General features: G+C 41.7%; 1 protein-coding gene across 3 annotated transcripts; it reads right to left on the bottom strand.

Annotated features, from left to right (window-relative positions):
• Window positions 1-3,789: 3,789 nt before the first annotated feature.
• Window positions 3,790-24,449, bottom strand: LOC105387376 (sarcolemmal membrane-associated protein). 3 transcript variants are annotated; one of them, XM_048622665.1, is made up of 14 exons: window positions 23,806-24,449; window positions 17,700-17,816; window positions 14,235-14,375; window positions 13,314-13,448; window positions 12,725-12,943; window positions 12,077-12,130; window positions 11,856-11,951; window positions 11,170-11,271; window positions 10,647-10,796; window positions 7,866-7,959; window positions 7,489-7,590; window positions 6,895-6,992; window positions 6,179-6,382; window positions 3,790-5,802 (listed from the first exon to the last, which is right to left on the bottom strand). In XM_048622665.1, exons 1-14 carry the CDS (start codon window positions 23,998-24,000, stop codon window positions 5,203-5,205), a joined length of 2,307 nt encoding a protein of 768 aa, XP_048478622.1. In that variant the 5' UTR covers window positions 24,001-24,449; the 3' UTR covers window positions 3,790-5,202. The 3 variants fall into 3 exon arrangements, with proteins under 3 accessions (XP_048478622.1, XP_048478621.1, XP_048478623.1); XM_048622664.1 differs by lacking the exon at window positions 11,856-11,951 and having other exon boundaries at window positions 11,981-12,130; XM_048622666.1 differs by lacking the exon at window positions 11,856-11,951 and having other exon boundaries at window positions 11,981-12,130; window positions 14,241-14,375.
• Window positions 24,450-24,649: the final 200 nt, after the last annotated feature.

Here is a 24,649-nt window from a genome sequence, read left to right as displayed (position 1 = left end):
ACGTCAGGATCCATTTCCGTTATCATGACTTCATAGATAGTTCTCAGGTGTAACATAAGTCAAAATCAACTCGATAAATGATAAGATTTTGCTTTAATACTTACCATACGATCTTAGTTTCCATGTAGGCCTATTTGCTATACAAACAAACTCTCCGTCGGTATTTTTTTGAAAATTTAGAATGTGATTTATACCTTATAGATAAACTCTCCTTAAATTTTAAGTTAAAAATGTGTATGATAGATACTATTTTCCTTAAAAATTACAAGAGCTGTATCTTATATTGGATAAACTGCAGGGAGCCATTTGAATAAAAATAATGAATAATAGACTACATGACAAAGTGAAATCTACAATTGCAAATTAACATAGAAAATATTATACTACTTTAGGTTACGGTTGTACGTTACCAAACGGACCACAGTTTCACCTACTCAAAGATAATTTTTTGATGACAAAGAAGGAACCTAAAGCTTCCAATCCTATGAATTCTTACAAAAATATGACACAAATATGACATGGCTCAGCAGACAACTGTTTTCTTCAGATGTTGAGAGCAGAATCCAAAAAAAATAGGCAGTTCTTATAATTTTTGTACACTTATGTTATAAAGTATTAAATAATAATAATAATAAAAATCCTGAAATAAGCATTTTGAAAGTTACATATTACTGAATATACTCTAAAGTTGTTTTGCAGTATGAAACGATACATGACTCTATCTATAGAGGTAGTCGGACGAGACTCATACTTATTAATAATGTTTAGATTTTCTTCTAATGCAACGAGTTTGTTAATGGTTTTAGGGCGCCTTTAAATTCGTCGCTAATTGTCGCGCGGAAGCAGCGCGGCTGCAGCGCTGCGGCCGCGCTGCTGTCAAAACCCATATAAATTTTGTAATTTAAAAGATGCGCGGCCGCAGCGCCGCAGCGCCGCAGCAGCGCTGCAGTCGCGCGTTAATAATTAATATGGAATTTAGACAGCAGCGCGACAATTAGCGACTAATTTGAAGGCGCCCTTATAGAGCTTTCACTATGTTATTGCATTTTTGACGTTTCCTTATGTCTGGTAAGTAAAGTTGGTTTTTCTTTGCAGTCATCAAATATGTACAGTGCGACAAACTTATCTGTTCCGGTGAGAGCGAACTAAATTGATCCATATCTCATTACTTACTAATGAATTGTATGTTGTAAAAAATGACATGGGTTTATTAACACCGCAAGAGCGAATTATCAATACGAGCAAACTTAAAATCTTATAGAATTAAGAAATATTAGACATTTACGTGAGCTGTCACCGGAACAGATAAGTTTGTGGCATTTTGAATGTCAAAAAACCAATAATATAATGGACAGAGTATAATAATCAATGACAAAGGAATAAAGAGAGGACCTGGCATAAAAATCGGTACTTAAAAATATATCGTCGTCTCTTTTTAACTTATTGGTGTTATCCTACGTAAAAAAGGACAACAGTAGTTTTGTCTTTGCCTAAAATTACAACATTGCGACCGGTCGCCATGTTGATTGACATCCAAACACAAGGTACTTCAGCTGTCAAACAATTTGTTTGTTTACATTTTTCAAGAAAAAAGCCGCCATTTTAATTGACACCAAAGTTTAGGTAGGCGCATTTTTTTCGTGGATATGTCATGTCCTCTCTTCATTCCTTTGTCAATGATAATAATTCAACACAGGGGTATAATCGTGACAGTTCTGACATTGCGAAAAAGAGACGCTTAGCTACATTAAGCGTAAGAAAGAAACGTTAAGCTGTAAATGTTTTTTGTCCTTTTTGCTGTGGCGCCTGTTTACGTCAGTTCTCTGTGCCAAACAATGAAACAAATGAAAAATCTGTGCCAAACAAAGGCTGACAGTTACAACAAAATTTTCTAAATGCTATTTATTTTTGATTTGCTAGTGATTTGTGGGTGTTTATTAAGTTTATTAGACTATTATCATCACTTAACGAGTGTGTGACATGGGTGGGTGGATTTTGTTCGGTTGTATAGAGCATATTGAACGAAAACACGATGGAATGATGGATGAGATATATTTTCACATGTAAGTAGATACTATCAAGTTTAACAAGCTTACATTCATCATAGTACTATCTATTGGCTCGATTTTAATATAAAACGATACAAATTTTAATACTGTAAGGTCTTTTAGTATCAGTTTTAAGTAAAAATTACGAGGTACCATATCATAACAAATCACATGGTGTTGCAAGTTATTGAAAATTTATTTTACCCACAAATATTATAGTATGCAAAGAAAATACTAGAAATTGTAACGGACTCGGGTTGGGTTTACAAATGGGGCGCACGAATTCGGTTTTTGTGAAGATTGTAGATATTTTGTAGAAGTCATTCTCCTCTTTCAAATGAGGTGCCTCTCATTGTGAGGAAACGTTCGTTTCGTTTTTAGGGTTCCGTAGCCAAAATGGCAAAAACGGAACCCTTATAGTTTCGTCATGTCCGTCTGTCCGTCTGTCCGTCTGTCCGTCTGTCACAGCCGATTTACTCGGAAACTATAAGTACTACAGTGATGAAATTTGATGGGAATATGTGTTGTATGAACCGCTACAAAAATATGACACTAAATAGTAAAAAAAAGAATTGGGGGTGGGGCCCCCCATACATGTAACTGAGGGATGAAATTTTTTTTTCGATGTACATACCCGTGTGGGGTATCAATGGAAAGGTCTTTTAAAATGATATAAAGTTTTCTAAAAAACATTTTTCTTAAAGTGAACGGTTTTTGAGATATCAGCTCTCAAAGTCGTAAAAAGTATGTCCCCCCCCCTCTATTTTTATAACTACGGGGTATAAAATTCTAAAAAAAATAGAGGTGATGCATGCTAATTAACTCTTTCAACGATTTTTGGTTTGATCAAAGTATCTCTTATAGTTTTTGAGATAGGTTGATTTAACTGTAATTTTGGTTAAGTTATTGTGCTTACTACGGAACCCTTTGTGCGCGAGCCCGACTCGCACTTGGCCGGTTTTTTTCTTCTATGTGTGATTTCTTCTGTATAATATAAAGTTTATTGTATTGATACGAAATGCGTGTTTCCTTTAAAAAAAACCCCATCACATATTTGGCCCACGATTATAATGCTCATGCTCATCCATTTATCTCTGCTTCATAGGTTTCCGACAGAAAAAAAATATCAAGAAAATGGATAGACATTACCGGTCGCACAAATTGGGAACCAAAGAAACATACAAAAATTGTGTTCGGCACATTTTGAAGAGGATTGTTTCGATTGGACGAAGACAATGAATCATACAATCCACTCAGTTTGTGTATATTAAATAATTATATTGAAATCAAAATAAGTATGAGTAAAGTTTTTTTTCTTATATCGTCGGTTGACAGGAAAAACTCACTAAGGCTGATTTTTCAATATTCAGATAAATGTTATCTGGTTAATACAAACATTGAGACGCAACAGCATCAAAATTATTTCCCAGCAAAACTTTTATCTGGCTATTGAAAAATTAGCCTTTAGTGTCTTTTTCCTATCAACCGACGATATACTCAAGTTTTGTTTTTGTTATTATGATAAGTTAAATTTCCCCATATTTAGGTTTAATTTTTTTGTCGGCAACATCTATGGTTTGAGTGAGAAAGAGAATAGTGCACACGGCGATTGCCAGTCTAGAGGTAGTAGGTCTATGTAATTCAATAATACTGGATATGACAGGATTAAAACCACAGACAAATGAGTCATGTTATTGTGAATTAATTTTAAATAACCAGGGCGACGAAATAATAGAATCGGTGTTTTAAACAAATCAATATTATTTCCAATAAATTTATCAGTACATCCACTTCGAATGCAAGAAATTTATCCATCAAAATACAACATAAAAATTCATCCTCGATAATCGTTGAACTAAATAAAAAGTAAGAACGAGTAAAAGATACATTTCCTATTTACAATCAGGTGGTTTAAACACAAATAAAACATAGAACATAACAAAATCAGTGCAACAAATAATAAATATAGAGTGGACTTTAACGTGGTATAGTTATATTAAAATCTAAGTAAGTATAATATAATAATAATTATGTTAGTTATACAAGATTTTTACAAAATTATCTATTGGCCTTCACATCACAGAGCTAAGCGATGGCATGCACCCGCCGTCATCGCTCCAGACTAAGCGTAATCTGCACTCTGCGTGGACATAACAAAACAAAATGGCGACCTCGCATGCAAACTGTAACCTACCAACAGCGACGCTGCAAAAGTGTAAAATGCATCGCCGCTAAATAACGTCAAAAACTACGACGATAAACGAGTCAGAATTACTTAAATGCATTCAAAAACCGATAAGTGTTCCAAAATCTACGTTTACAATTTTATTTCATAAGCAAATTTATGTTAAAATTAGCGAGTTGACGTCACGCGCAGCCGTCTACTCGTCGTTTCTAAAGACTAGAAAAATGCAAACGATCCGAACTGTACCGGCAAAGTCGTACACAGTAAATGCCCTACGTAACCTATATAATGATATGTAGCCCACAAGCAAACTGACACCGAACGGTTAGCTCTGCGTCCACAACACCCCGCCATGAACACACTATGAGAAGTATCATCGAGTAAAACATTTAACAAGGGAAACTGGCAAATTCAAATTCATCATCGCCGCCGAAAATTTCAATAGACCTCGTACAACAATATTTATATAACTTAGGACAGTCGTTAGGCCTTAAGATTTACAATTTACATTATTTAGGTATTATGGCAGATATCAACAATTAATTTATACTTTATATAATAATATACGATACCGTTATTTTTACAGAAACAATTCTAAAAGATATATACAATGGAGGCGATAACAGATCGGTCGCGCCGAGTTGTCATTACGTCATGGCACTTTCGTACGAGCTCGTTCGAATCACTAAAATTTGTATCTCGTCGACCCTCGCCCGCAGGCGACCCCGGCGATCGCGCCAAACCAAATATTACCATCACTAACGTATTACAAGGTACACGTATCATCTAAAGGTTATCTATAACACTATATACGAAACCTTTGGCAGGTAACTGAGCGCACACACACAAGACACAGAGAAGGAAGCGAGCGAGAGTCGAAGTGTTGAACCGCCGTTGTGCGTTTAATATTGTAGAGGTCGTGGGCGGCAGGCGCTAGGAGTAGCCGGGCGGGTCCCACGAGGCGGTGAATCAGGAGATGTAGGGCAGCAGCGCCCAGTACAGCGCGGCGGCGGCCAGCGGCACGGCCAGCGCCAGCAGCGGCGCGCGGCGCGGCGCCCGCAGCCCGGCCAGCTCCGCCGACAGCCGCGCGCGCTCCGACCGCTCCTCCGCCCACTTCTCCTTGGCGCGGACCAGCTCCTCCTCCAGCGCTAGAAGGGCTCCGTTGGGTATTTTATCTGCAGGCTCGATCATATCATCACCTCCAGGACGCGAGGTAAGTTCAGTAGCGGAGGAGCTGGTCTCATCCACGTCCTCGTCATCGTCATCGAGACGGAACATCTCATCTATATCAGCGGATATCTTGGTGGCGTCCAGGTCGTCTGCCGGCGCCGGGTGGTCGGTCTCGGTGGCCTGGTCGCGCCGGGCGGGCGGCTGGCGCAGCGCGCGCAGGGCGGCGTCGCGCTCCGCCAGGTCGGCGGCGAGGCGCGCCGCGGCGGCCGCCAGCTCGTCCACGTCGGCGCGCGAGGGGCGGAGCGCCAGCTGCGCCTGCAGCTCGGCCGCGCTCGCCGTCAGCCGCTGGATCTCCGCCAGGTTCGCCTCCTCGGCCACCGTCGTGCGCGTCAGCTGCGCCTGGAAATGCAGTTGGAATTAATTTTCATTGTTTGGTGATTGTGAATAAAGAACAAAATTTGTTGATATTTATTTCTATCCTTGTGTATACCCGTTCCAGCGATTCGATGAAAAATAGTCGATAATGCAGAAAATAAATAGTAGTAAATACAGAGGCCTATGTACAGCAATGGACGCACAATGATAATAATACTCCTTTTTAATTTGGATTTTAATCTGTATTGGAGACTCTTTGTCAGCACTATAGCTAGATAATAGAGGGCGAGAGAAATAAATAACTGGGTTCATGTAGTGGCGCCATCTACAATCAGCTTTCACCGGCAAATCGCGCCGTTTCCCCACTCCCCCCGCCTCGTGACAGTCTCGCGGGGCTCACCTGCAGGTCGGCGACGCGCTGCCGGTGCGCGGCGGCGTCGTGCTCGGGCGCGTCCTCCCGCGCCGCCAGCAGCTCGTCGCGCACGCCGCGCAGAGCCTCGTTCTCCTGCGCCGCGGACGCCACTCGCTCGCGGAGAGCGCGGATCTCCTCGTTGAGGCCGGCCATCACGCGCAGGATGTTCGCGTACTCCACGCCGGCTTTGCTCTGTGGGACAGAAGAGAAGAATAATAAAATACATTTAACACTCTTTTGTTTTATTTTCATCACCTTCCTTGATAATGATACTTAAAAGCCAGACATCTCGGGTTCGATTCCCGGTTAGGACCATCAATTCGTGTATCCAATCACCTGATGTCCGAGTGACGCTATTCTGACAGGCTAATCCTTTTAACACGACAACGCAACTACGGCACGGCTACATGCTAAGGGATATATACGGACTAGCAGTGGAATCGTAGTACATAGCCGTGTTGGCTTATGATGTCAAGTGATAAATATACAGGGTTTGGCAAAAAGGGTATAATAAAGAATATTCTATCTAGATAGATAGTATAGATATACTAAACCGTAACCTGCGTAATGTGAAGCATGTTATATCTAAGCCCAAAAATAAAATCAGTATGACAAATTTCGTGTTTTTTTTTAATTCTAAAACCGGTTTCGGCTGAGTATACCCTTTTTGCTACACCCTGTATATGTGAAGCATGTATACCGACCGGAGAGTCCTCCCGCGAGTGCTCGCTGTATGTGGAGTTGGCGTTGTTGTCGTGCAGCTCGCCGTCCAGCTCGCCCGCGCTCTCCACCTCCGTCGTGTCTGCAACCGTAAACCATGTAGGTATTAAACGTTGAAGATTTGTAAGTATGAATCCACCAACCCGCACTAGGCCAGCGACTAGTCGCCTAAAACACTTCCTTCATTCGAAGGAGACCCGTGCCCCAGCAGTGAAGTATGGATCGATAGATGATGATGATGATGATGTGAGTCTTTCACGGGAAAATGGATTAACACCTAAGCTACTAATTATTTCGAGATTACAACGGGAAACCCTTGTGGCGACATCTATCTTCGAGTCTCGCAAGCTTAAAAGTTACGATATAGATCCTGCGAAGAGATACCGAAGACTACCAACAGATGGCGTGGAAGCGAGAAAGCAATTTTTAAGTTTTAGAACCTGTCGAAGTATAGCTAGCTGCAATTCGTAGAAATTCCCGAAATCTTCCGGGTTTAAGTAGATGCACTGTTAGGGAAATGTTATTTACTTATCAAAATATGATAATTGTAAAGAAGCCTATAATAGGGTTGCTCATACCGTGGTTGAGTCTCGATTGCTTCTCGTCGTCGGTACAGATGTCCGTCGTTATTTCCTCTCCGCTTCCTCCCTCTACTCCACTTTCCTCTTCTTTTTCTTTTTCTGTAAATGGCACACAATTTGAGGTGAGAAACAGTTCAATCCTATGACTTCGTGGACCGATAGGGAAATATGGTCTCCAAGGACCTGTCTAGGTGTGATGAATATAGTAAGATTAAAATGCCAACTGCTGCTTTGCCAACCACCGACCGGAGCAGACAGCTTAAATTCAGTTAATAAATTAAAATATCTTGGCTTGGCTGGCTTGAATCTTATTTCATACAACCAACAAATGTACACATATATAAATATATCAAAACCATTTTAAGACAACTCACCTCGACATTCGGCATCGTAAATATTATTTTTCTTCAATATTAATTCGAATTCTTTCGCTGATTTTCCATCGGCTGCTACTGCTTTAATTCCGACCTGAAAATTATTATGAAATCGTAAGTAAATACAAGTATCAAGCTGGTTCATGAAAAGGTAATGGACATGATAAACCACATTTACGTTTTTAATTGGCAATATTCCGATGTACTGTTAAATGTACTTCAATATTGCAGACGGCGTAATTAACCTATGTAACAAGACTGCTAACCGTTTTCCCGCGAAAACACTTACTTACACCGTGTCTGTAGAACCTGACAATATAAGTTTCATTGTGTATACCCTGAGTTTTGTGTTATTCGTCATCACTCCCCATAGAGTTCTCATAGTGGCGCCCAAACTATGAGAAGTCTATGGGGAGTGATGACGAATAACACAAAACTCAGGGTAAACACAATGAAACTTATATTGTCAGGTTCTACAGACACGGTGTAAGTAAGTGAGGTAGTTTTAGAGCAATTATCTATTAACATTAATGACCGCGAAGGCGCAAACGAGCGTGGTGTAGCCGGGAACGAGTTAGCCGCGACTGACTGCGCGGGCTTCGCTGGCCGGTGGCGCGAGCGCGGGGTGCGTGCGGGTGAAGGGGAGGACGCGGGACGCGGTCTGCGCAGTAAAGCTGCGCAGTAAAACGGCGCGGCGGCGAGGGACGCTAACCGCTTTCGGCGCGCGATTTGTTTTCGCGGGAAAACGGTTAGCAGTCTTGTTACATCCTCCCCCTCTAGTCCGAACCAAGCGCCCTCGCGTTCGGAGTAGCACGGTGACAGCCCTGGTCCTCCCCCTAAACTGTTCGTCGTCCTCGTGAACGCTGATGGTCGGACGGTGGGGTGGTCTGCGCAGGGGTTCTGCGCGCGCGGGGGTACGGCCCGCCCGGTGCCTTCTGGGAGCACACGGAGCCCGGCCGCCCGCCTCGTCAGGCAGAGCTGGCCCGCCCGGTGCCTTCTGGGAGCACACGGAGCCCGGCCGCCCGCCTCGTCAGGCAGAGCTGGCCCGCCCGGTGCCTTCTGGGAGCACACGGAGCCCGGCCGCCCGCCTCGTCAGGCTCGGCTGGCCCGCCCGGTGCCTTCTACCAGCACGCAGCGCGCGGCGCGCAGTACCCCCGCGCGCGCAGAACCCCTGCGCAGACCACCCCACCGTCCGACCATCAGCGTTCACGAGGACGACGAACAGTTTAGGGGGAGGACCAGGGCTGTCACCGTGCTACTCCGAACGCGAGGGCGCTTGGTTCGGACTAGAGGGGGAGGATGTAACAAGACTGCTAACCGTTTTCCCGCGAAAACAAATCGCGCGCCGAAAGCGGTTAGCGTCCCTCGCCGCCGCGCCGTTTTACTGCGCAGCTTTACTGCGCAGACCGCGTCCCGCGTCCTCCCCTTCACCCGCACGCACCCCGCGCTCGCGCCACCGGCCAGCGAAGCCCGCGCAGTCAGTCGCGGCTAACTCGTTCCCGGCTACACCACGCTCGTTTGCGCCTTCGCGGTCATTAATGTTAATAGATAATTGCTCTAAAACTACCTCACTTACTTACACCGTGTCTGTAGAACCTGACAATATAAGTTTCATTGTGTATACCCTGAGTTTTGTGTTATTCGTCATCACTCCCCATAGAGTTCTCATACCTAGTATTTTTCATTTAGGAGTAATTTGGTGCTATTGTCACTGGAAGTTTTTCATTGCTCTTGAGTGTATCATCACAACCTAACACGTCCACACTGCTGCGGCTCGGGTCCCTTTCCAATAAAGATGTGTATCATGGCAGAAAACTAGATGATTTTTGACAGTACGATTGTTTGATGACAACCATAAAATACGTCAGTGCTTTAGAGTGCATGGAAGGAGGGTCCTCGAGTGACGTGCTAGCTTACCTCCTCACACCCTAGACAGTCAGCGACTGATATCACAACTTATATCATTTTATAAGAGTGACGAACCCCAGTACAAGTAGGTATCACAGCTCTAGTGTTTATCCCCGACATGCTAAGAAAAAGTGTAAGTACCTTGTTGAGCACATTCTGCGGCAGGAGTAGCTTGACGTAGTCGGGCAGCGCGCGCACGGCGTCCTCGAGCGAGGCGCTGTCCGAGCTAGCACCAGCATCTTCTACTATACAAGTACAAGTACCTTGTTGAGCACATTCTGCGGCAGGAGTAGCTTGACGTAGTCGGGCAGCGCGCGCACGGCGTCCTCGAGCGAGGCGCTGTCCGAGCTAGCACCAGCATCTTCTACTATACAAGTACAAGTACCTTGTTGAGCACATTCTGCGGCAGGAGTAGCTTGACGTAGTCGGGCAGCGCGCGCACGGCGTCCTCGAGCGAGGCGCTGTCCGAGCTAGCACCAGCATCTTCTACTATACAAGTGCAAGTACCTTGTTGAGCACATTCTGCGGCAGTAGTAGCTTGACGTAGTCGGGCAGCGCGCGCACGGCGTCCTCGAGCGAGGCGCTGTCCGAGCTAGCACCAGCATCTTCTACTATACAAGTACAAGTACCTTGTTGAGCACATTCTGCGGCAGGAGTAGCTTGACGTAGTCGGGCAGCGCGCGCACGGCGTCCTCGAGCGAGGCGCTGTCCGAGCTAGCACCAGCATCTTCTACTATACAAGTACAAGTACCTTGTTGAGCACATTCTGCGGCAGGAGTAGCTTGACGTAGTCGGGCAGCGCGCGCACGGCGTCCTCGAGCGAGGCGCTGTCCGAGCTAGCACCAGCATCTTCTACTATACAAGTGCAAGTACCTTGTTGAGCACATTCTGCGGCAGTAGTAGCTTGACGTAGTCGGGCAGCGCGCGCACGGCGTCCTCGAGCGAGGCGCGGCGCGGCGACGGCGCGCGCCCGCTGTCCGAGCTCAAAACAAGCATCTTCGCCTCGCCGTTTTGTACTGAATACTGGAACCGTGGACAAAGAAGAGTTATTTTACGGTAAGACAAACACAGAGGGGTTTTACAAGTTGGGACGGGATAAAAATTCTATCAACAGTCTTAATCATTGGAGTAGACCAGTCCTTGAATTTTGCATTGGTTGCTCTTCAGACCCTATTAATGAAGCAATAAAAACAAGACTTCTCTTTTCTCGATTACGTTTTCATACAGAAGTTTGCTAATGAGTATTATTATTACCTACAGGCGCCGCAAACTTTTATCAGTTCCATAATCCTGTTCCAAACATTTTGCTTATATTAAAGTTGCAGTGCGCTACATGGGATTATTACAAATAATGATTTAAATAGATGTAGAGCACAAATAGTAGGTGAATACTCACAGCGAGCGGCAGTTGGTCCCTGACTTTGGCCTCGCGCTCCTCGGCGGCCGCGATGGCGATCCGCGCCGCGCACATCTTGCGCTCGCACCGCGCTGCCAGCTTCTGCAATGCGCAAAAGAAAACATTTTGTAAAAAATCATTTTATAAAAAGTGAAAAGTAATTTGATTTTACCGAATAGAAAGAAAGAAAGAAACATTCATTTGAAACATTGAAAGAGAACAATAAAACCAGAAAAGAATAGCACCCACTTCACCGCTAACTTTTATTAATTTATCGAGTTAATCAGGAGCCCTATCCGAAGCTCGAGGTAATTACTACAAACCGTGGGGAAAAATAAACAGTTACGGTGCTATGATAAGAGCAAGATAGAGCACGATAGCCTGAGTCCATCTGCCATTCTTTGATAATGTTTTTATCTGTATTATGGACTGTGTTATGATACCTATGGTGGGTAACGTACTTGAATGCTAGATATGATAGCATGACCCCGTCACATCCGTAGACCATTTCTGAAACTTCGTCATGATCCCTTAGTTCTCCATCCGTTGCTCGCGACTAACCTGCAGCTCGGCCAGCGCGCTGTTGGCGGCGGCGCACAGCGCGCAGTTGTGCTGGTGCAGCGCGGCGGCCTCGCGGCTGCGGCGCTCCAGCGACTCCTCCAGCGACAGCCGCTGCTGTGACTCACCTGCAGCTCGGCCAGCGCGCTGTTGGCGGCGGCGCGCAGCGCGCAGTTGTGCTGGTGCAGCGCGGCGGCCTCGCGGCTGCGGCGCTCCAGCGACTCCTCCAGCGACAGCCGCTGCTGTGACTCACCTGCAGCTCGGCCAGCGCGCTGTTGGCGGCGGCGCGCAGCGCGCAGTTGTGCTGGTGCAGCGCGGCGGCCTCGCGGCTGCGGCGCTCCAGCGACTCCTCCAGCGACAGCCGCTGCTCGTGCGCCGCTCGCAGGCTCTCTTGCGCCACTTCCTGGAAACAGATTACACTGTTAGAATACAAGCGTGCCATCAACAGCTCCGGCACCTGTCAGGACATCAGGGAGGGGTCTCACCACCCCGAGGCGACTCTCCTTGTGAGTACTGTAGCTATACGCAGCAGCGGCTAGATCCACTGCTCCATGGATCCCTGATGTCAGACTGCCGTCTGACTGAAGGTATACTGCCTGTAGTTTATGACCAAGTCGTCGGGAATTACAGGTTATAAACATATCACATAGTTTAGAAAACGGGTATCGTGTTAGAATACAAGTCATTTATATTTGAGTCATCGCAACGCAGAACCGTTCCCCTAAAGTTGCGCGAGTTTAACCACCTGCAAAATGCCCTACTATACCTTGGTCCACGGGGAAAGACATCTGAAAGAACCCTTATTACATTCGAATGAAGGTAGTTTTTGTTTGTATCATGTATTTGTGTCTTTCCCCGTGAAATGAAATATAGCTGCGCCTCGGGCTGCTTGCCGGCCGCCAGCACACACTCACACACAGCGACATCTAGCGGCCGCCAGCACACACTCACACACAGCGACATCTAGCGGGTGCTCACTGCTGCAGCGCGCACTGACCTGGTAGTTGCGCTTGTCGTCCAGCAGCTGCCCTACTAACTGCGCCTCGGGCTGCTTCCCCGCCGCCAGCACGGACTCGAGCGTGTGCACCCGCATCAGCAGGCGTTGCTCTCCCACGAACAGCTGCCAGGCGGCGGCGGCCTCGGCGCGCGTGCGCTCCACGCACTCGCGGAGAGAGCGCACGCGGGTTTCTAGCGACGCCTCGCGCTGGATCGCTTCCTGCGGATAGATAGGAAGGCCCCATTTTAATTTCAGAAACAAAATGACATTTGTATTAGGGGAAAAAGTTCTGAAAGCGAACATGTTGGGGTGAAATGTAAGCTCATAGATATTTTGACCGCTCTCATGTACCGAGCAAGATGCGAACTATTGATATCCTGAAAACAAATAGAATTTTGTATCTCATGTACAACATCATCATCACTAGCCAACAATTGGACACATCCCTCTATAGGCACCACAGCTATAGAAACTCTTTAACCCGCCGGCCTCTTCCGACCTCTATAAGTAGGTGCATTTCGTCACGTTTTGCCAATGGTTTTTCCGTCTTCCGACCCATCTACCTGCCTATTTATAAGGTAACACATACCTGCACAAAGTTGTTAAGCTGATACAGCTCCTTGAGGTGCAGCGGCGTGGTCATGGTGGGGTTGAACGACAGCTTGGCCTCCTTGCCGTCCGGGTGGAACAGCTTGAGAAGCGCCACCACCGGCGGAAATGTGTTCTGAGGATGTAGAGAAAGAGTCATATCAGCTGGGGAGGTAGGCTTTGGTATCCAACCTACGGTTAGAATTCGTACTGGCTGTTTTTCTGATGCGTATAAAGAAAGAAAATAAGTTGTTTACTTTTAAGAGTTAACGAGTCACTTTATAGGACTTGGACCAAACTTAATATTCTTTCACATACTTAACAGTCACATAATCATAGTAGTAAATCTATCTGTAGGTTGGACATCTGAAATATCAAGGGTATAAAATAAATACATTACATTGATATTTGAGGATTCGAAAAGAAATAGGTAAGGTAAAATACATGCCTACACCAGGGATAAAACTACACAATAATTATACATTTACATAAGTATAATAATATTACAACTACTCACATTATATTGGTTTCAAAAACGATACGCGTACTTTTTACAGGATCAGAAGAAAGTAGGTATCGGAGGTCGAAGGGACGCATAAATAAATAAAAGATAGAGAAGGCAAAAATGAATATAGATAAATAGCAACATAAAAACAGCACGGTGTTAAAATCGTATGCTAGTAATTTTAGGGCACACTTATCAAGCATTTATTAGTTACGTTACATTTCTTAAGGCTGGATCCACACAGCGGTACACAAAAAAAAAAGCAACAACTTTTTACTTAATTCTAAGCACGCCCTAAAATTCTAAAAGCACTTACCTTTTCCCTGCCGTCAGCTTTAACTCCAACTACCCAGCGCTTCATTGTCGAAATTATTAACGTAAGCAATCAAAAACTTGTTAAATATAAAATTTCCGTACTTCTACCTTTTCGGCAGCATTCTCCACGACCGATATGCCAAACTGGACTATATCGCCGGAGAACACCTCATGCGGCTCCTGGTCTTTCGATATCGAACACCGGTTGTTGTTTATGAACGTTCCGTTGCTGCTCTGATGGTCCTGTAAACAAACAAACACGCGAATGTGTGAGCGTGTGTCATTGTACTCATTTTAGACAATATATGGACGTGACTAATGGCATAGTATTGCGAATCCAATATAAAAAAATACTTAATACGATTGTTTGATACATATTTTGTGTTGCATTAACAACTAATCGTATTATTTATCACTGTATATATGCAAATTTAGTATCGGTATTGAATGCACCCGAGTGAGCTACGGTAGGTATATCGCTGTACCTCATAATGACTAACTGCGCAGGAGTAGGTATATAATTGACTGCACAATTACACAGGAGCACTTCCATCAATCTATTAACCATAACCCAATGTGTCGGATAAACGACAGGAGTCTTTATTTATTTATTTATTATAAAAACAATAATGCTTTACAGCAGTCTTACGACTGGGGAGAGACTAGCGAAAGTCTTACTAATAAACATGCATGAATCGTAAAAAAAGTAAAAACCTAAATCAGAAGAGCTAGCATGGGGCGCAAGAAGTGACAAAAGTTTTGCATCGCGCTTACTCACATCGCGCGGCCTCGAGGGCGAGCACGACGGTGAACTTTTGTCATGCCTTGACGTGCGCGGCTTGCGCCCTGTGCTAGGCTAGTAGGTGTAGGCTATGTTTACAAGCTTAGTTAAACTTCTATCTACCACAGAACAGACCAGAAAAGCAGAAATGGTACATGAAGATTCGACGAAGCCAATTTAGGTACACCGGGACTTGCAAGATTATTATTATTTAAAGTTATTTTGGGATTCCAGTGTCACCAAATCATTGCCCACGCGTTTAAGCAACCACATCATCACATCCCACCTACTACTGTCATTATTTATAGCTATTTATTTTATTATGCTATGTACCTATATGGAGATAAATTTGGTTTATTTGTCCCATTATGCAAGGCCATTTGTTTGCGAATTCGCGATTTAAGTTCTATGAGAATGATTTCATAGGTACAGACTTAGAAGAAAGACAGCGACATTGGATAAGTCTGAATAGAGCATAAATGCAATTTAATATTTAGGATGCGGAAAACCTTCTATCACTATCAGTACGTGGTATACGTAGGTATAAACTGGATTTTTGTAGAGATGCGGAAACGAAATTGTCCAAACAAAATAACTGAGTTAACATTTTCGTGATAAACGATAGAGCAATACAGAAAATTCGGCCACTTTTGATAGTGTACGAGTCAAGTGATACTAAATACAAAAACCCAGTACATACCAAAGTAATAATTATATGTAGGACTTGAAAGCGCTTTCAATTAAAGAAACTCTTTCTAAATAAGTTTCGTTTTGTTTAAATTACCATAAAACTATTTCTTATCCCATAACAATGTCTTATTCCAACAAGGGAACTATGGCGTGCCACTTCACATCGGAACAATATGTGGCCAGGAATGCGTGAAATGTTTGTTTCTCTGCAACAAAAGCTAAGGGAACGACCCACTGTCGGCGACCCGCCTCAAAGCAAGCAGTGTAATAACCGGTAAATAATTAGCATAAAGACAACTGAAGGCGAACTCATAGAAACCGACTGTAGGCGGACGTTGCGTCGGCACACTCTGCCACGCATAAATATACCATCAAACCACACCAAAGTGACCTCTATTGTTCGGAACATACGACCCTCACGGACGGAATGCTAAACAGTTTAACCTGGGGCGATGGCAGTAAACGCTGCTCAGACGCCGTTTCCTTCGCCTTATTCGTAGAAGGCGTAAGTCGAGAATGGCGCAAGACTGGAACAGCTGTCGATTTGGCAGCAATCGAATTGAAACATACGAGTAAGTGAGAGTTGTGTCATAAAGTACGTCAGACACTCGTCCAAGGTCCCCAGGCTAGGATGATGACTCCGAGTTTTGTAATAGACATCCGAACTCTAATTGAGTATGTAGCTCATTTATGTTTATTGCCGTGCTGTTTGTTTGGGCAATAAGCGATACGCTCCATTGCTACAGTCAAGACAACGAGTTCTATTTTAGACTATACTACTTTTGGGTATCTAATCAGGACGTGCATGTCCGTAATAGGTTCAATTATCTGTACTTAGGGCGTGTTTTGAAACTATACAAGGCCAGAACGCACCCATAGTGTACTAGCACTGTATAGTTTCAAGTGAAAAAAAATATTATTTCACTTGAAAATATACACGATTTGTGCGTACTAATCGCGTATACTTTCAAGTTGGGATTTACTGAATCGTTCTTGAAAATATACATTGCTATTACGCACATTGCTTGATTGGCGTACTTGACGGATATAAAATATACCTACATGCGGATTCTGATTTACTTAATTAACTATTTCGGAAAATGTACATGACTACAATTAACTTGTTCTGCCTGTCATACCTATAGAAAGTTAATAAATAAAAATGAACAAGCTCTAATTTGATTGATAAATTGATATTTAAGTATAGCAATCATACTTGCAAGTAAGCTTGCTAATACTAATATCTTATTATTTATATGAATTAAGAGTACTTAATACCTACTACACTCACGAGCAATGAAAAAGTTCCAGTGATGATAGCTCCTGGACGGAAAGAACTCTTAATGACGCTGTCGGCAATGTTAAAGTACATTTAACAGCTCATCAAAATATGATTATATCTAACCAACTCAAAACGTAAACTTTGATCAAATTCTAAATTAATTGTTTTAAAAAATTGGGGTCATTTGGTGTTGACTTTTTGCTATTTAGACTTATTCATTGCTCGTGGGTGTCGTAGGTATTACCCTATAGAACTGTTACAGACATATTTTTCATCAATAATGAATTCACCGTAATTGTCTTTTATGAAGTGTTCTACACCCTCTTCTGAGATCATTTTTACTATTTACAACAGTTCTAAAGTTTAATTTAAATCAATTTACGTTTTAACTGTACGATGTAAACAAATACGTTACGAAAACAATGATAAGTGCGAAATGATGATGCAATGTTTAGAAAGCAATAGACTTATTACTATTTCGCATGAAAGAAAGAGAGAGCAACAATTCAAAAGGCCTACCTGGTAACTAATCGCGTATAGTTTCAAGTGCTCGCATTGCCGTTCGGCACTTGAAAATATACACGATTAGTACGCAGTGGTAACTGCTGCAGTATATTTTCAAGCCATAATTTTGGCCCAACTTACTTGAAAATATACGCGATTAGTGCGTAATGGCCTTGTATACTTCCAAGTAAATCATGGCACTATTTTAATTTGAAAATATACGCGAGCAGTCCCAACCTCTGCGTTCTGGCCTTGTATAGTTTCAAAACACGCGTACTTAGGGGGAAAAAGTAAATGCATTGTATCGTACCACAAGATAGAAGTGTCCTTTATCATAGTAGAGGGTGGCGTGGTGCCGCGACAGCACTCTGCACTCGAAGATAGTGTTGGTGGGGGTGGGAGTCGCTCGGTACACATTCCTTCCAATCTGAAACAATAAAACTATAATCATTTATGGGCACTACACAGCGGCATTGCGAAACACGCAGCCCTACGGATTGTCGTAAGCATTGACACAATTATTTGTGCGGTGTCTGTAAAGAAATTTTATTGTTCAGTGGCTCTGGCCGTTTAGGTGTGTAGTGTAAAATACGGAGGGGTAATCGGGCGAGATGCTTCTTCGTGTGCCCATTGCCGTGAACACCACTTCATACGTGTTTGTTCACTAAAAACGCAAAACTGTTGTTCGAATCGATTCTAGTATTAACAGTCTCTTATGATAACCTTGTTTCCTCACGGCAGTGTACTGTTCTATACAGATAACTATGGTACGAGAGTAGTAAGTACTAGGCTACAATTTTATCAGACACCGTAAGATAAGTTTGGCGCTTGATCCCACGATAGAGATGAGAAGATAAGAGTTTCTTTGTACTATAATATCGGTGCGTATATATCACTTATCTATTATCTCGATTTTCTCACGGAACAACGGCCCTTGCTATGGCCCAACTAATTTGCAGCTTAAACATGCATAGCAGGACATAACTAGTAAGGAGGTATATTACAAAGTATAAATAAGAATTCCACAATCTATTAAAGAAAGTCACCAGTACTTATAGTTTAGTGTACCTATGGTGCATTGCAGTTATGTATGTGCACGAGCAAGAAACTTTACAGAAGCGAGTCAGTAATATGGAAGTCACATCATTCTTTGTTCCAGTCACGTTTCCATTGATTCGCAATAACAGTGTGTGATATAATTTGCAATGTTCAATCCTCTGCTAAAAGGGCTCAAGCGCAAGGAACACCGCTTCACCAACCGCGAGTTTATAACGCTATAAATAAAGAACTACCCAGCTACCTAGGATGTAGTTTATAGCATGGTATATTTAACTACATTATGTATTAATTACAAAAAGATTCACGTGCGGAAATTAAAGTATAAGTAAGTCTACCTGTAGCGTAGTCATCAATCTTAGATCGCATAGGTACGTAAAGGAAATAATGGTGGTGGGTAAGGGACTGAAGGTTGCCTTATAATCTGAATATCTGATACTAATAACATCAATTTACTGAAAATCCTAACAGAGAGACTTCTAACATAGTAGAACAAGATTTATTATAACAAAGTAAACGACCTGGACTGCATCGAGAAAAGGATGGTCTGCCGTGGCCTAATATAGACATGGTAGAATTTAGGAAAATTGTCTTCGAAAACTCATTCATAAATTAATACGTAGTAAATAAGGATTATCGATAAGAAAAACCTTGTATCACGAGTAATCACGACCCATTACGTCCCCACTGCTGGGGCACGGGTCTCCTTTCAATGAAGGAAGGGTTTAGGCCTAGTCCACCACGCTGGCCAAGTGCGGGTTGGTGTAAGCTTAAGAAAAACCTTAATAAGCATTAATGATCATTTCTGACTTCCACAGATGTTTAGTACCATTTATGTGTGCTATTTATTGTTAGCCTAACAATGTTAGGGATGCGGTTAGGGTCAATTCAGACGTACCACACCACAACCACAACCACACCACAACCACGCGGTGTGGTCGGGCGTATATTTTGTATTGACAATGAATAATCCAATTCACACGTGCCACATTTTGCCGTTGTTAGGGTCAATTCAGACGTACCACAACCACACCACAGCCACAACCACACCACAACCACGCGATGTGGTCGGGCGTATATTTTGTATTGACAATGAATAATCCAATTCACACGTGCCACATTTTGCCGTTGCTATCGACCACCTGTGTAATACGACCACATCGCAACCACATCTCAACCACAACGCAACCACATCGCAACGGCAACGCCGCCACGCGGCGGCGGCACCGCGGCAACCTGTTTTCCGTATTAACTGCACACGACGACGTGGTTACCACATCGCAATGACAGCGACAACGCAACCACATCGACATTTTGTCGCTGCCACAACGCAACTGCAAAAAGCCGCTGTCACACAATTCACACGTAACCACAGCTTGACCACATTTTGTCGCTGCGACGTGGTGTGGTTGTGGTACGTGTGAATTGACGCTTACACCCATATTCTAAGTCATTTCCTTTCCTTATAATTTCCTTGACTTAAGGTTTCTTCCTTAATTCGGTAGCTATAGTCATAAAAAGTCTCCTTCACTTAAGCATTTTCTTACTCAAGCTTTTGGAATGAACTGTCAAAGTGAAGGTACCTCTTGAGCTACCTTATAGATACTCAAAGGATAGAAATTGCGGAGTTTGACGAATTTATTGAATACGTTTTAGGAGAACCATATAATTTCTTGGCACGGCGATACATAAGGGATGCTGAAAACCCTTTCGAATTTTACAATGATACGGAATTTCAGGGACGGTTTCGATTTAGCAAAGCGAGTGTTATAAATCTGCTGATGCCTCTATTATTTGTAAATAATAATAGAAATCGCCGAGGCCTTCCACTGCCGCCAGCTTTGCAAATAGAGATACTCCAGAGAAACAGCGATATAACAGAGCACAAATCTCCACAAGAAATGTTATAGAACGAGTAAATGGAGTACTTAAGAGACGGTTTGCTTGTCTAAACCGAAAGCTGCAGAACAGTTTAGAGAACTCATGCCACATCATAGTGGCATGTGCTGTCCTCCACAATATATGCGTGAAAACGAATGAGCCTTTAATTGAGCCTGAGCTTGACCTGGAAGCTGTTCCAGTAGCTGAAGTGCAGGATGCAGCGCGAGGTAGCATAATAAGGAGTGCATTTATAACCAGGCCTTTTAATTAGGTATGATATGAAAGTTTGATTTTTGTTAAATAAATAAGACAGTTTTTAGCTAAATAAACATTTTATCGTTATTACTTTTTTCATATGTATGATTTTGTAATAAAAAATAACAGGTAAGTACTTTAAAAATGTTTTATTTAAGTATCACAATGTTTTACATAATAATCAACGAATCAGTCTTCCTCATCCAGCTTCTGCCTGACTAAAAACTTTAGAAATAACATAGAAAATGTAGAACACATAATCAAATGTCTTCCACTCATTTTCACCTATTAATTAGATATCACAGGAAATTTCTAAAGATTACGATTTTAATAGGTACGCTGTTAAAACTGCAGGAGTGAAGAAATTGTTTTCATAGATGTTATAGTGCCACAAACTTATCTGTTCCGGTGAGAGCGAACTAAATTGGTCCATACCTCATTACTTACTGTACTAATGAATTTCATATTGACATAGATTATATGGACCAATTTAGTTCGCTCTCACCGGAACAGATAAGTTTGTGGCACTATAATGTTGATTGTTATTCTTTTTTATACACTGACACTAAACACGATTCGTTACTGCAATTTTTTTAGACATTGTTTGAAGATTTGAAGTTATTTATTCCGTGTCATAGATTGTAGCATCTGCGTAGAACAAAATGTGTTGATAAATCTCAAGAAAAGGAGTCGTATTTCTACCATTGACAAAAGAAAATGAGACCGGAAATGATATAATTAGCTATAGAACGTAAAAAAATCCTAAGCGAAATGTTTCTAGCTTCCTTTTTGAAGGAATGTCAAAATACCGACTTAGAATACCGATTTGAAGTGTTCTGTGAGAGATCCCTTATGGCATCCTTCAACAAGTGAAGTAGAATCTTAAGTGAAGGAAATGACTTAGAATATGGGTGTTAGTGTAGTAATAGGCGTGACTAGTGCAGCTACCTAACTATTTGTTTAGTCATCGTTTACAACCATAAATGGGTATAATAAGTAGGTATTCAATGTGCGTGATAATGATAAATCATTTAAACATAATACTGCAAAAACTATGTGTCATAAAATTACAGTCCTACTTTAAAAAAACTGAAGCAAAATCCCTCCAGTGGCATATGCTGACTTACTTCAATTTAATCTCATTAAATTTAATTGCCAACTGCAGAATTGAATATGTCTCGAGCACCTCGGGTCAAGCTGACTCATCTAAGCACAGTGAAGTCCACTACATAACATGTAATATTATGCACATAATACCCCTTATGCCAATAGTTATAAGACTTTAGATATGACTTGGCTATCAGTTACAATTTAGCTGCATTATTGTTGTATCAAGCTGTAAGGTGCACACAAACTCAGACCAGGATGACGCCTCCAACAGGAAGGCATATTGAGGGCTGTACATAAGCTATTACTTTTATTATGATTGGCTGCTGTAAAAGTCAAGTATTCATATCACTTGTACAGATCTAAAAATATCTAATCAATTTGATGTTTTAAAATTAGACTGGTAAGTTTTATAATTGCAGGTTCACTATTTAAACTTATTATGTAGCTCACTAGATAGGAGATAGAGGTTTCAATCCTATGATTTATGACAAAACCAGGTTCTTGAAGTTTATGTCAAGGATATGTTCTATGTGTACAGTTCAGCAAATGTCGACTATCTAGACTAAAACAACCACCAGATGGAGAGAGCCACCAGAGTATTACAGATAGTATTGAAAACCAATATTCTACGCATGTAACTAAGATATACATTTTACTAAGATACTGTACCTACCATAACTAGCACTCGAAACCCAAATATGATATAACTTATTGAGATGCCAAATGATGATTATATCTTCTTTAAAAAAATAACATTAGACAAAAATACAAGAACATTTGTGATAACAATGTATATGTATGTACTGATTTGTAAATCTATACATCTAAATGTATTAAAAAGGGAGGATAGGTATGAGAAAGTGGTTAGTAATATCTGAAAACTGATCCCAAACTTTCAATGGAAAAACCATTTAAGTTAAAGAAAAGCTTGCGGGAAACATCATATAATTATTTTTTTAAATGCTTATCTTATTATGAGAATTATGCTAGTTACTCATAGACTCATATTCAATATTAATTACCTACTTTTTCATATAAAAATAAAAAAAAACAATTAGCCTCGTTTATATTGTATACTTCTGACCAGACTTGTGTGTACCCATTGGTTGCCATAGTATGGAAAATTCCCAGGATTGGCAGAGGTAAAGATCGCAATAAATTAATTTACTTCTGTTTTAGTACCTCTATAATATTTATATACTTGTAATAATTACTTTGATAGTTTTATATCTATAAAAATGTTGAAATAATGTTTTAGGAATACCAAATTAAATTAGGGTAGTTATAATTTTGTTTACTTGTTTAGAAGAATCATATTAAGTGGTTATAAGGATTTTCACAGTGTATCACACTCTAATCTGAGCTCACATGATGTTACCATTCCCATTGTACATTGTGTATGTTGGTTACAAGCATAGCACACAAACGGACTAAAGTTTAAATAGATGGTACCTATAGTGCGAAAAAATTACATGGCCCAGTAACAAATGCCACTTCTTGTACAGTATTCATATTGATCACCTGTTAATATTAGTACCAGCTGTTGTCTACTTTATAATATTTAAAAAGTATACAGCTTGGAGTCACAGCTATTGAAATGTAATTTCCATACAAAAATAAGATATACATACATCAATAGGTTTATAAAAGCTGTATCCGTATAAAACCCAGTACAAATGGCAAAACCTTGTGCTGTGTTTTGTCAGTTGCTAAGTACTGTATTGTATTGTACAGTGACTAGTAAACAATGGTAACAATTAGCACATTCTGAGAATGGTTCTGCTACATAGAAATTATCAATATACATACTTACTTACAACTCTAGCTTACCTTACAACTGTATGTTTTTTTTATTCAAACCTATTTTCTCATGCACTACATAATTATTGTAGGACCTAATTTACATGGGGGAATGTTAACCGGAATGGTTGATAACCTTATTCTGTATGAGGTCTGGCTTTGGCTCATTCTACACTCATAGCAAGATGAAAAACATAAACAAGGTGCTACTAAACGCACACATCTAACCCACAAACAATCAGAGTGCATTTATAACCTGAAAGTCTAATAAGATTCTGTTTATTACACTTTTAACAGTAACACAAACAAGTTACCTTAACTGGCTGCTCTAATGTGACACGCCGCTCCTCAAATGGCAAGGAATTCGCGTGTGGACTGAAGACAGCCCTGGCGACCCCCGCCTCCTGGCTGTTGGGGGGCTCAGGCCCTGGGGACCAGTTGTAGTCCATGTTCTTGATGGTGTTAGTATTCATTGTTTGTTGCTTGTATTTCTTGCACTTTATCACCATCGCACAAAATCAGAGTCAGCATCCGCGCTGCGACTGACAACTAACGGATAACACATCGAGATTCACTATCAATCAGTTGCTATGAAGTGAAAGGTGAAGATAGGTTCACTGCCATCTTGCGAGTCCATCAGTCTACGTCGGTTTCGGAAAATATCCTCTCTTGCGCTATCATTCAGCAGGTCCTTTGCTTTCTGTAGCTCTTATGCAAACACTATTATTTATAATGAAACTTGATTCCTCTCGTAGACGTAGACGTTAAATATAAAACACTTTGTTATGAAGGATTCGTTTGTTTCGTTACCCTTATTGCTTTTGATCGAAACTAATAACACTACACTTTTTCCCAACAATGTTAAAATTTATTGAGGGTTTAAATCTAACTAAACTATCGTTCGAGGAACTTACGAAATGGGCGCAAGATCGGACATTTGTTTTGTTGAGCACTTGAGGGCAGGCTCGGCAGGGATAGATTTCGTGGTTCATTTGTTTTAAGTTTTTTCATAGAACAATATGAATGTCAAATAAAATTTAATTTTTTGCAATTTAAATCCCTGAATCAATTTAATGAATGCATGTTATTTAACTTATCCATTATAACACTTAATTAATTTGCACGTCATTTAAATACTTTTATATTAACGACATTCAC

This window comes from Plutella xylostella, chromosome 8 (genome assembly GCF_932276165.1).
Source record: "Plutella xylostella chromosome 8, ilPluXylo3.1, whole genome shotgun sequence".
In the NCBI taxonomy this organism is placed as follows: domain Eukaryota; kingdom Metazoa; phylum Arthropoda; class Insecta; order Lepidoptera; family Plutellidae; genus Plutella; species Plutella xylostella.
Note: the sequence above shows the minus strand (reverse complement) of the source record. Positions and strands in the feature narration are given on the sequence as shown.

What these genes read in the sequence shown, in the direction of transcription:
- LOC105387376 (XM_048622664.1), bottom strand. Translation starts at nt 24,000, where the DNA reads ATGGTGATAAAGTGCAAGAAATACAAGCAACAAACAATGAATACTAAC. An exon ending in AAGGACACTTCTATCTTGTG is followed by an intron (nt 14,376 to 17,699) that starts GTACGATACAAT and finishes GTTTGTTTACAG; the next exon opens with GACCATCAGAGCAGCAACGG. An exon ending in GCGCGCTGGCCGAGCTGCAG is followed by an intron (nt 11,272 to 11,980) that starts GTGAGTCACAGC and finishes TGCGCATTGCAG; the next exon opens with AAGCTGGCAGCGCGGTGCGA.